This window comes from Egretta garzetta, unplaced genomic scaffold (assembly GCF_000687185.1).
Source record: "Egretta garzetta isolate BGI_Z169 unplaced genomic scaffold, ASM68718v1 scaffold43, whole genome shotgun sequence".
Classification (NCBI taxonomy): domain Eukaryota; kingdom Metazoa; phylum Chordata; class Aves; order Pelecaniformes; family Ardeidae; genus Egretta; species Egretta garzetta.
Genome location: NW_009259047.1, coordinates 1739693 through 1751719, shown reverse-complemented (window position 1 = coordinate 1751719; position 12027 = coordinate 1739693). Strand labels below are relative to the sequence as shown.

The window sequence follows — 12027 nt, the reverse complement described above, 5'->3', positions numbered from 1 at the left end:
GATCAGGTCTCCCCTCAGCCTCCTCTTCTCCAGACTAAATAACCCCAGTTCCCTCAGCCGCTCCTCGTATGACTTGTGTTCCAGACCCCTCACCAGCTTGGTTGCTCTCCTCTGAACATGTTCCAGCAACGCAACATCTTTCTTGTAGTGAGGGGCCCAAAACTGAACACAGGATTCAAGGTGCAGCCTCACCAGCACCGAGTACAGGGACACGATCACTTCCCTACTCCTACTGGTCACACTATTTCTGATACAGGCCAGGATGCCATTGGCCTTCTTGGCCACCTGGGCACACTGCTGGCTCATATTCAGCTGGCTGTCAACCAGTTCAACATACTCTGTAGGAAAAGAGATCCAGTATATGGGGAGATTATGTGCCAGCTGTTCACAGCAGGTTAACAACATAGGAGGAATCATAGTTAAGTGCAAAGGTAAATAATTGTTGCCCATAATCTTGGGACTTCTGTATAAAACTAAGCCATCCAAAATCTCTGGCCCTGCAGAGCTCATGTTATTTTGCATACATCTACAGTGCTAAACATTCTGCTACAGTAAAGCTGTGGACTTCAGACTGTGGTGGGCATACCAGTCTGCACAGGTCTGGAGCACTTACTGTGCAGCCAAAACCTGCAGAACAGCCAGGCTGAATGAAATTTTGGTTTTGGACCTTGTGTTATATCTCAGTGGACAGTTAGACCCTTTTGTTGCAGGTTATTGTGCGAAAATTTGGTTGCATTTATAGTGAATGTCATTTTAATGAAGATTTTCACTAATTGCTTTTTTTGAAGAAACCTGCTGCCATGTTTTAATGCTTGCATTGGCCAACCGAATCTTGTGAGATCAGCTGGTCATTACTGTCTTCAATAGACCTTATGGTAAAGAGAACAAGACCAAACAGTATTACTGTTTTCCTGTTTAGTTCGTGAGGAATGGAAAAAGAAGTACTTTGAAACTAAGAAAGCTACGGTTTCACTGGAGGATGCTTTAAACAAACTACGACAAGATTTAGAGCTTTACCACCAGAAATTACTCTTGCAATTGGAAGCCAGAGATAGCCGGAAACAACCAAACAGTATGACCACCTCCAAGGTATTTGCTTGTATTATTTCATCTCTCTTTTTACACAGCCTGGTTGGTTGTGGGTTTTTTTGGTATAAAAATATAAATTAAAATAACAAATTCATCACCAACCACTGACTTGTAAACTAGCTTTAACAGCCAAATATCCCTCAATGGTCTGAGATGTAGAATTACTTCAGCCCATTCTTCTCAAAAAAGCCTGAAGAAGTGAAGTGCTTGAGTTTGAGCATTTGATTCTTTCTGCTTTGTGTTTGTACAATACCTTCCTGTAACAAAAATCCCCTTTTGTTCAGTATGATTAATGAATCATTCAGTTCTATATTGTTCTCATCAACCCAAATTTCATGTACAGAGGTAATGAATTCTAGTTGTGTTTGGTCTAGTTGTGTTTTGTCTAGTCCCAATAGTGGTATCTGCTAATTTTCTAAATGCGTTAATGGAAGCAAGTCTGTTGGCAAATCTGAAGCTAGACCAGGAAAAATAAATGTCCCTTTCTTGTATCTGAAAGGTGGGAGAGTGTATATGCAATCTAAGAGTGTATATTACATACCAATGTGTATTATTTGAGCTATCTTAGTATAAATAGCTACAATATACAAATATTTATAGGCTTGATATTACATTATATTACTGTGTTCAGATATGATATTGGTTCTTTGGGGGGGGGAACATCAGGGTTTTTTTAGGTGTCTGGCTAGGCACAGAAAGGCCTCATATGTGAAGCATATGTACAACTTAACATGCATACAGCAGTTATTTATTGGCTAGCACACACACAGAAGTTGGCTAGGATTTAACGAGCTATTAGGCTAAGCACAATTATGCTCTCCACCCCTTCTAAGCTACGTGCTGGCCAGGCAGGCATCAGTCAGGCGGGAAGAATCCGGCTCTGGAGAACAGATCCCACTGTTGCTGGTTCCCCCTCTTCCACCAGCTTTGTCCTCCCTGGTGACTCAAACCAACGATACGGTGATTCCTCAGTAGCCCCAAACGAGTCTGACAGCCCTGCCTGTTTTTTCCCTGCATGACTTGTACCTTTTGTGCTTTCTCGGTGGGCTGAGCCAGGGTTACACAGCCGTGTGGTGTCACAGCTGGGACCCAGACCCTGGTACATGGGCAGCTACACCCCTGGGTGGGGAGAAGCTTACAGTGGGAGATGAGAGGCTACAGATACCACTTGATGACTCCTTGTATGGGCAACTTGATCACATCATTGGCTTTAGCTGGCACTTCAGTAGCATTTTTAAAGGCTTGGAACATCAAGAGATTACCACATACACCCCCAGTCCTCAGCGTTGATGACTTCAATGGACCACAGCTGCCTGACTTACACAAGCTGAGTATCAGAACCTACATTTTGAAAACATGAATTTTAGTTTTACAGTTAATTTAGAGATAGGCCCACCCACAGCTACTGCTGAAATGATGTGCTGTATAACCAGGAGTTTATTTGCACTAAACATCACGAGTGTAGCAATATCTCATCAGTAAATGTACTGTGACAGTGATGCTAAGCCTGTGAGAGGAAAAAACCCCATGATTTGCAGTATGCCTTTTTATTATAAATGGGGAGAAGCCATAAAAGATAATTGCAAAACAATGTGCTATATCACTCAGGACATCTGATCTGGATCTTAACTTCCCAAAGCAATAGGGAGTGGAAGAACCCCTGTGCTCAGCTGAAGGGCTGGCAGCTGAAGGGAGCTGCACTCTCTTGGGGAGCAGACAGCTTACAAACCTGAGACAGCCCAGCACATGTTAAGGACTGGAAGAAAGCTGGGGAGCTGGAAAGAGTTTAGAGGGTTGTTTCTGAGTGGTGAGGTGACACCCAGTGAATGAAGAGATGCACTAATGCTGCACATAAAGTGGTGGTGGTGTTGTTTCATACAGAATTACACAATCATCCGGATTACTACAGCGCAGCATGAACTCGATCAGCTGAGGAGGAAGCTGGATGATACAAAAATGAAACTCGTAACAGAAATTAAGGTACTCTGCCTTTTAATTAAAATGGTCAAAATGTTACTATGTATAAAAAAACTTAAATCTTCCCAAACATTAGGTGATGTAAATATTTGCTAAACAGTTCTTGGTTTAGGCTGTCAGTTTTATGACGTTAGTTGTTGTCGTAACTTTATCACTTTAGCCAAATTACTTCAGAACACCAGGTTATTAGATGATTTTGAATGTATGGCATTCAAGCACTTACTTAGATGTTCAAGGTACAATGTAAGCTACACTTCACAATCTCTTTCATAAAACTCCCTTTTCACTCTAAAGGTAATTGAAGGAACGTACTTGGTGAAGCACTGATCAGTAGTAAACCATGGCTAAGAAAAAAACCCAAACTGGTACCAAGAAAAAAAGTAAGAATGGCTCTCCAAGCAGATGGCAGTCCTCTTCATCTGTTTTATTCCACACATGCTGCCTATGGCTCCCTTTGGAAGGAAGATGATGGTACAGGCTGTCCTTCACATGGGATAGCTTTTCAGCTTTGAATGCTTGAAATAGGAGTCTGCCGAGATTGCCCATGCCCCTGTTTACTGAGTAATCAAGGGTGGATGTGCTCATTCTGCCTCCTCCATTGTATAACAAGGAGTGGAAAGAACAATGAATTTCACAGTTGTCTTTAAAAACACCAAGGCAAAGTACAGAAGAAAGCAGTGCTTAGAACTAGGCTATCTAATTAGACATGTAAAATTTTAAAGATGAAAGATGTACCCTGTATTCAGCCATCCTGTATAAATTTCAGTCTTAGTTATACAAACCCATATACATGTCAACTCCAAAAACTTCCTTAAATTGCAATTCCTTAAATTACTGTTCTTTCTGCAGATGAGAAAGCAGGCAGCGTCTGATTTACGAGCCCTGAGAGCAGAACTGACACAGAAGAAGATTCATTCAGCTTTCATTCTCCAGACGAGAAAAATCAGGACTTTAAGAGGATGATGACTTTAACGTCTGTAAAGTCTTCAGAAGCTCTGTAATGTATATAGAAGCTCAGAGTTTCAGAGCATTTGTTTGCATGTTCTTGAAGTTACCTTGTAAAAAGACATCACCTATATAGACATGGAATTTGTATACTAGGCTACTGAGGTACTGCAGCTCACTTGTTAAATCTCACTCTTACTATAAAAGATTAGTCAGCTACTTAAACGTACAGCTTAACCTAGTAATGTGTCTAAAACAAAGCTAAGTTATTTTAAAAGTGCAAATTAGTAAATTTTGACATCACGTGGGTATGCTGATGTTATTTCATTAACAAAATACCTATTAAGCAAATAAACCTATAATCTATAACCGCCTGTTCTTATTTTCAGACATACACATTTAACTTTTGAAGATGATTAATACACGACTTCTGTAGAACTACAGCAACAGTAATCCTTTATTTAACTATTTACTGAAGTATAGTTTTGTCATTGGAAGTATGCCTATCTATAAATTACCAATGTATTATTACGATTATTATTATGAACAAAATCATCTCACCTTATTTCATATCTAGCTGGTTTTGTTCCCTCTCTTATTAGGAAAGCCACATGGACATTAACCACCTTCTCTACTCAGTGGAAGATGGAAGCTTTGTCTTGGACAAGCTGTAATGATGATCCTGGTCCTATTTACAATATCACATACTCTGTTTTTCTTTAAGTTCAAGCTCATGCATCTGCTTAGATAACAATTCTCTGAAAGAGCAATCAGAAAACTCTTCCTGGTAGTAATTTTTTTCAAGCTCTCCTGTTTGCTGCTTTGCAGTTCCAGATGTTACTACATTAAGCAGAACAGTACCATGCTACGAATTAACGTCAACTAAAAAGCTAAAAAGGCTGTATTTATTACTGGAAGTCTCATGGGAAATCAGTAATACGGTAAGAAAATTATGCCACTCTCAAAAGGACTAACTTCCAGATGTCTTGAGTCAACCCACCCATTATCCAATTAATTTTCTTAGAGATAGGATTTAACAAAGATTTTAGTGCTAAAGTATTACATTCATTATTAAATCTACAACCCCTTTTGCTCAATTCAGGATTGAATCCTACATCCTGTATTTCAGAATTGTGTCTTATCTAAGACACAAGAGCAGACAACTAGCTACTGGAAAATCTGAACCCAAATTAAAAATAAAAAATATCAACTCATGATTCTTGACTCTTACAGGAAGGAGAGTTTTATTATAAAGTCCTCTGGCCTTCAGTTAGGATTGTGTAGCTCAGACCGTCTATTCCAGAAGACGTCTCAATTTCACAAATACCTATCTCACGGTATTTTAGCGTATGAATATAAATAGTAATATAAATTCTGAAGTATCTGTCAAATAAATTTATCAGTTTCTCCTAAAACCTACAGTCCAGAGTTCTAGTGTAGAGCCCTCTGATTTTCCAAGGGATTTTTTTTTTAAATGTGAGAGCAGTAGGCTTCACCTTCTGCTCTCCATCACCTGTAGGATCAAGCAGTCAGGCAATCACAGGAAGTCTTCTACTCTTCTCAGTAGCCATTATGGTAGTGCTGCTATTCTGTGGTGTTTTCCCAGTAACTATTTAGCAAGGGGAAAAGAAACCAAACCAAACCAAAAAAACCACCCCACAACTGACTACATATACCTAATTAAATAAATTGTTTAATTAATGGAGTCACTTAAGCAGGGCATAGTTGCACTTTAATCTGGTTGTGAAACAGTTCTGAGAAGCAGAGAAGCAGTGTGGGCTGTAAGCTGTGGAACAAGTAAAGCATAAACAAACAGATACTGTTTACCAACCTTCATGAAGACAGCATTTTATTTAACAATAATCCCGTAAACACCAGTCAACCTTTCCATGACTACAGAGATTTTAAAAAGTTACACCATTTCTCTAGGCAAATCATTTTATGAAAAATATGAACTAGAAAGAAAATATAACCTTGTATTAGCGCAGAGGCAACACCACATAAAAACAAACAGGCTACTGAAAGAATCATAAAAGTGTGCTGAGAAAATACCTGTGCAGTTCGTTAAATAAGCTTCTGAGTTCTAGTTTTTCGGAAGTAAAGAAGTTTGAAATGGAAGAAAACATAATTCAAGTCCTCTCCATATTATGTTCCCTCTTCAAGATAAGGTCCAAGATTTTTGGGTTTTGAACCTAAGGAATTTACGTGATACATAAACACGGTGAAACTGGGGTTTGTTGAATATTCCTGTCTAACAACAAGTCTGATAAAAATCTTAATGGCAACTACTTCATGTTACGCAATTTCTGAATCTATAAAATATTTTAATCTCTCGAAGAGTAACCAAGTACAAGCAACAGTCTGTCTCTCCAGCGTCCTGTGTTTAATCTGATTCGAGTGACTTAGCTAAAATATAGGTTGGGGTGGGAAGTCAGAAAGCTGAGACTGCACCATGTGACCACAGAATGAATGAATACTTGCTGCACCAGGCAGCCTTAGCAGAGGACCATTATTAGATGGCTCCTGTAAATCCACTTGGTCTTACTTGTTACCAGATACACGCTGGGTTCAAGCTTTACCCAGCTTAGGGCAGTTGTGAAAAATGAAAACTATGAGCAGTCTTTAAACAAAAAACCACACTGCTAAAGCAACATTGGAACTTTTTGAAGAATGAAAATACAGCTTTGCATAGAAAATAACACGATGAATGTGGCTAGTTCTCAAAGTTTTTATAATCGTGGTGCATTTATATAAAGTCAAAATCTACAATAGTATAAGCCATAATAAAAAAAATATTTTTCATCATTCTAAATCACGGGCTCACATAGTTCTTACGGTGTCAGGGCTTGCCACATTGCTTCAGTTTGTTGTTCCGCTACAGCTTCCCTGGAATAGTCAAGACTATTTCCATTCCACATGCCAATGCCCCTTAAACCTCGATTCTTCACATATGCTGCTTTCAGAGAGATGCTGTGAGGGTCATCATACCATACTTGGTGAAAGTGACCAAGAGAATCCTAGAAAAACAGTTAAACACTAGCATCAGTATCTACCTATCTATATAAACACGATACATTAAAATTCATCAAGTTTTGGTACATTTTCTGTTGAATGCAGTGAAAAGCACAATTAAAAACTCAGATACACAAGCTATATAGATTTACATAATGATACTTTTCTGATTTATAAATGACTTCACACAGGACAATTAAAAATTTTAAGTCAAATAATTGGCTATTTTTTTACTTGTAGAATCTGAGTTAGAAAATGGTGATACATTTTAACTGAAGTAAATGAAAAGAAAGAACTAGCTCATTTGTATTTCCATAGTTATTTAAATACAGCTAAAATCTCAGATACACTAACCTAACAGGTGAATTTAGTTAGAGATTAAGTGCTTTTTTTCAGCAATAAACAGTTCTAGAGGAGGTTGTAAAATTGTGTAAAAGTTGTGCTGCTTTGACTAGGTCATTGCTTACAACACCTTTTAATCATCTACATGTGAAACTTAAAATTATGTGTAAAGAAATAAGACTAAAAGCATACACTGTGTTGTTCATGTAAGCACATTCACAAACTCTTTCACTATGTCTGTGTAGAAACTGAATACAGAAGAGAACACGCATGCAAGCCACTGTGTTAGGAAAACTTAAGAGCATCTCAGAATCTAATTCAATTTAAATCAGCCATCAACTCATAAAAGTAACTGTAACAGTGAAGGATGGAGCTATAGGATTTCTTTGTGCCAAAACATCCTTTTTGACATGATACAATCTCTCGAGAAAACTGCAAAGTAATAAAGATCTTTAGTACTCCTGTAGTCTTCAGTCATTGCACTGCTCTTTCAGACTAGAAAATCAAGATATGGAAGTCCACCCATTCTTTACTACACGAAAGAAGTAGAAAACAAAAATGGAAGAATCACCTGAAATCTTCATAATCAAAGAACTATGGCTCACGAACGTTTACTCCACAACATGGTGTCATATAAAGAGACACTTACCTTGTATTCATAAAATGGAGATTTCTGTACCTCATCCCACAGCACCCCTGAAAGCGAACTGTTCACCTGCTTCATTATTGCTCTGTAGGGGACCTGGCGCCCTGCAGCATCACTGCAAGGAGCCCCACGGAAAGGCACTTTGGAAAGGGAACAAACATGATCCTGAAAAAAAAAGCAGAAGGTATGAGTTTCATGTTACGTAGATTTATTGAATTCCAAAATAGCAGTAGAGCCAAGAAGAAAGTCACAAAAGGCACTGGGGTCTCAAAAACCCCAAATCTTCAAGTCACTGTGGCAGACATACTGTTGGTAGACAGAAATAAATTAAAACAGTTAAATTTTGTTTACTCTGTAATACCACAGGATTGGATGGACCTCATTCAACTTATACAGTTGTCTTATCTTTTCCACTTTTAATTCATTCTTACATTTTTCGTAAGTATAATGTTGCTTGCGACTCCATAATTTATCCATAAAACTGCTTGGATACTTTAACACTTTAACAGTCATAGGTTTGCTATGGTTTGTTGCACCTAGTCTTTATGCAGTGAGCTTAGTGACTGCGTTGAGAAGGCAGATACAAGCGTTGTAGTGCCTTGGGACATCATCTCTTCTCACACAGATAACATCTACAGCTCCTTACTCAAGCATGGCACTTGGGTTTCACAGGGTTCAGGCTGCCTAGGGAAGAGATAAAATGCCTTGTTTGGTAACACACTGCTCATCAGTCACCAGCCAAGCAAATGCCTCCGTCTTGAGTCCCAGCTTTATGCTCTTATCCATCAGACCACAGTATTTCCTAATCCAAAACCAGCATCACCAAAATCTAGCTGTCTCTTTCCAAGGAAAAAAATTAACCGTACGATTGCAAATGAATGAGCTTCATCTTACCTTAGATAGGTTTTGGCAGACATAGTCATAGCCGTACCAGGGGACACCCATCACAAGCTTCTTAGGATCAATGCCCATATTAATGTACTCTTCATATCCTAGTTTTGAAGGAAATAAAAATTAAGGTGCATTACTGCATTTTCCCATGCTTTTTAATTCTTACAACTAATCTAGAGCCAGAGTCAATACAGGACTTGCACGATCCCCAGCCAGAGGCTAAAGCACAAGCTCTTCCTTACCTCCCACCTGCATACCCCTGCACTTGCTCTATGCAGATCCCAGTGACTGCTCTATCGCTCACGCTTAAAACCAGCTGCCCACAGCAGCAGTTCGCAGGGATGACAGACAAATGTTTCAGGTTCTTTGCAAGCCCAGGCAGACACGGTTGCTTCGGCTGCCATTTGTCATTCTAAAAGTGTTCTTCACAATCGTGAGGGCCAGACAGTGACTTTACAAGTAAGAACACACAAGTGCTAAAGGTCTATCCCTAGTGCCATAAGGATCCGGGATACTATTTTCACATTAGGACAACACATATTTGAGCACACTCGAAAGCCTTAAAAGAACCAAAAAACTTGTCTAAGAAAAACCAATCATTTCTATCTATTCATGTGAACAAATGGAAAAGTTCTGACTCCTGAGGAGGTATTTTGTCCTCACCAACTAAAGTCTGCAGGTAAGGAGCATTGGCTTTCGCAATACAGTCTGTCCAGATCTGGCTCTGTTCGTCGTATGACATCACAAATAAGAAGTCACAGGCATCTGCAATCCCAGTGTAGTTGTAGCACCTTTTATCTATGCATGCTGGAGACCAAGCCACATCAAACGTTACCTGAAGGAAAAACGCACAAGTTAGTATCCTGTAGGGCACTTAGGCGCTCTTGTTTCCTCTTAAAAAAAAGCTGTAACTTTAAAAAATGGTATTTCCCAAATGTTGCACAGCGTTTAACACACGGTGATACTAATGAACTACAGAAAAAGCTGCTCCTCTGATACAACAAACATTAGATAATAAACAGCCAGCGCCCCTATTAGTGAATTCAAAACACCAAAGAAATGAGAATATAACATGAAAGCCATCTGATCAAAAACATGAAGCATGATGCACATCCTTAAAACTTTAGCGATGGGTTTACCAAAACATTGTCAATCTTTTGCACCAGAAGGCTGTACTTGCCCTGGTTTCAAAGATTCATTAAACCGCACTAATAATGCCAGCTCCAGAAGGCAGTAACATTGTATCTACAAGTCTCAGTGAAACCCTTCTTCCATTTAAACACATACAGGTCAAAACGAGTGATTCTTATGATAGCCTATCACCGCTAACATTCATAGTTAACCAAATTCATGGGATATTCTGCTTTAGAGCTGCATAAATTCTTTCATATTCCTATGCTAAACAGCATTCTCAGAACTCCTTGCATTTCATAAAGTTTGTATAAAGTACATTATTACTACCTGTGATCCTGGTATTTCTCTGTGAAAAGCATCTGTAGTTTCTTTAACAAGATCTGTTAATGCATAATACTCAGGGGAGGTTTCGTTAACTTCTTGCTCTATATCTATGTTAATTCCATCCATATACTGTTTTTTTGCAAGGTCCACCTGTTGGGATATCCACGCTGCTCTTTTAGCAGGATCAACAATTTCCTTAAGAGGAACATCACCTGGACAAGAGGCCTTCAAGAGTTAACACGTATTTGCATCACAGTAACAGTAAGGAGGAAAGATTTGTCTTTACTAAACTGAGAAACATAACCACAAAATAAAAAATCCCCACACCCATACTGGTAAAATACACAGAAGTTAACTTTTTTCCACCAAGTATAGTTTTGAGAATCCACCCCAGAAGAGATTACCAAGATTCTTTGAGACAGTGGTGTTTGTTTAAAATTAAGTTCCTTTTGGATTTTTTGCTATAATTTCGATCTCTTTACTTCTGCTTAATATTATTTTAGCCTCTGTAAACTTCCTTTCTTGAAATCAATGTACTTTCAGTATTTCCACAGAGCCAGAGGGACTGTGTCTTTCTGTTTAGATAAACATACTTTTATGTTTAACCTTTGCTGCTTTTCACATTGTGGTCCCGGATTCTGTTTTTACCTCAACAGAGCCAAAACTTGATTACGTCACGTAAGCTGTAATGGACTTTGTCTTTCTAATCAGCAGTTGCACCTGCACAGAGTTGCCAAGTATTCATGTTTTCAAACCCAGCCACTTCCTAATACAGAGGGACTGATTTAAGTGAAAAATACTAAAATTTACTTAAAATTCTTCCCCTTACCCGGTCTTTTGAGTACTGCGCATCACATCCGAAATACATAGCCAAATAAATACCTTCTACAGGCTTTTCCTTTCCTCCCTGTTCCTCCTTTGCTGTGATGCTCCCTGCTAGAAAACTTTTACTTAGATGTCACCAAAATGGTTTTGTTATTACTGTGGCTAAAGCCACCACTGGTTTTAACACCCTGCATACCAGCACGTGCAAAATGTCGAGGTATTAGAGTCCTGTGTGCATTATCCCCTTATTAATTAATCCTCTTGCTGATTTTTAATACTCTGCATATGAGTGAATGTGAAATGTCAAGGTATTATAGCCTTGAACTGTTAGTTGTATGTTCTTATTCATGTATTGGATAAACACCCACATTTTCACAAGGAAACCAACCTTTCAGTACTACCCTGGAGCCTTTAGAGTGGGCAAAGCACATGAGCTCAGGATCGTACTTTCCGAAAGCCGCCACGGTTGTTATTTTTGACCAGTCGTAGGATTTCCAGCTTTCCTTTCCCACATCGAACACGAAGACCTGGAAAAGGGGTAAAAAGCACCCTCATTAGCTCCAACCACTTCACCGTGGCATGATTATTTTCCACGTGCCTCCCAAAAAAAGGTACCCGACCGGTTGTACCTCCGGAAACCAGCTCGCACGCTCGCTCCTCCGGCGCAGGGCCGGCAGCGGGAAGGGGGCCCGAGCCCCCCGGGGGGGACGGCAGCCCGCGGAACCGAACTCGCCACAGCTCTGACGCTTCCCTCTACATCACGTGCGCCTGTTTTTATACAAATCTGTTCGACGCCCAGGCAGGCGAGGCAGCGGCGCGGGGTGTGTTTAACGGGCCGCTCC

At 39.5% G+C, this 12027-nt stretch overlaps 2 protein-coding genes across 2 annotated transcripts in view; one reads left to right on the top strand and one right to left on the bottom strand.

Moving 5' to 3' along the window:
- SPATA1 (spermatogenesis associated 1) overlaps positions 1-4029 on the top strand; it is a 17670-nt gene extending 13641 nt beyond the window's left edge. Inside the window, 3 exon segments of the mRNA XM_035890662.1 lie at positions 920-1089; positions 2971-3069; positions 3916-4029. Coding sequence (XP_035746555.1) covers positions 920-1089; positions 2971-3069; positions 3916-4029 — 383 coding nt within the window.
- A 1971-nt stretch (positions 4030-6000) lies between these two features.
- CTBS (chitobiase) lies at positions 6001-11718 on the bottom strand (the record flags this gene model as incomplete). The annotated part of the gene is made up of 7 exons (XM_009635112.2): positions 6001-6203; positions 6847-7028; positions 8015-8176; positions 8906-9003; positions 9566-9737; positions 10364-10572; positions 11574-11718. Coding segments are annotated over 7 exons (1002 nt in total), but the record flags the coding sequence as incomplete, so codon positions are not given.
- Positions 11719-12027: the final 309 nt, after the last annotated feature.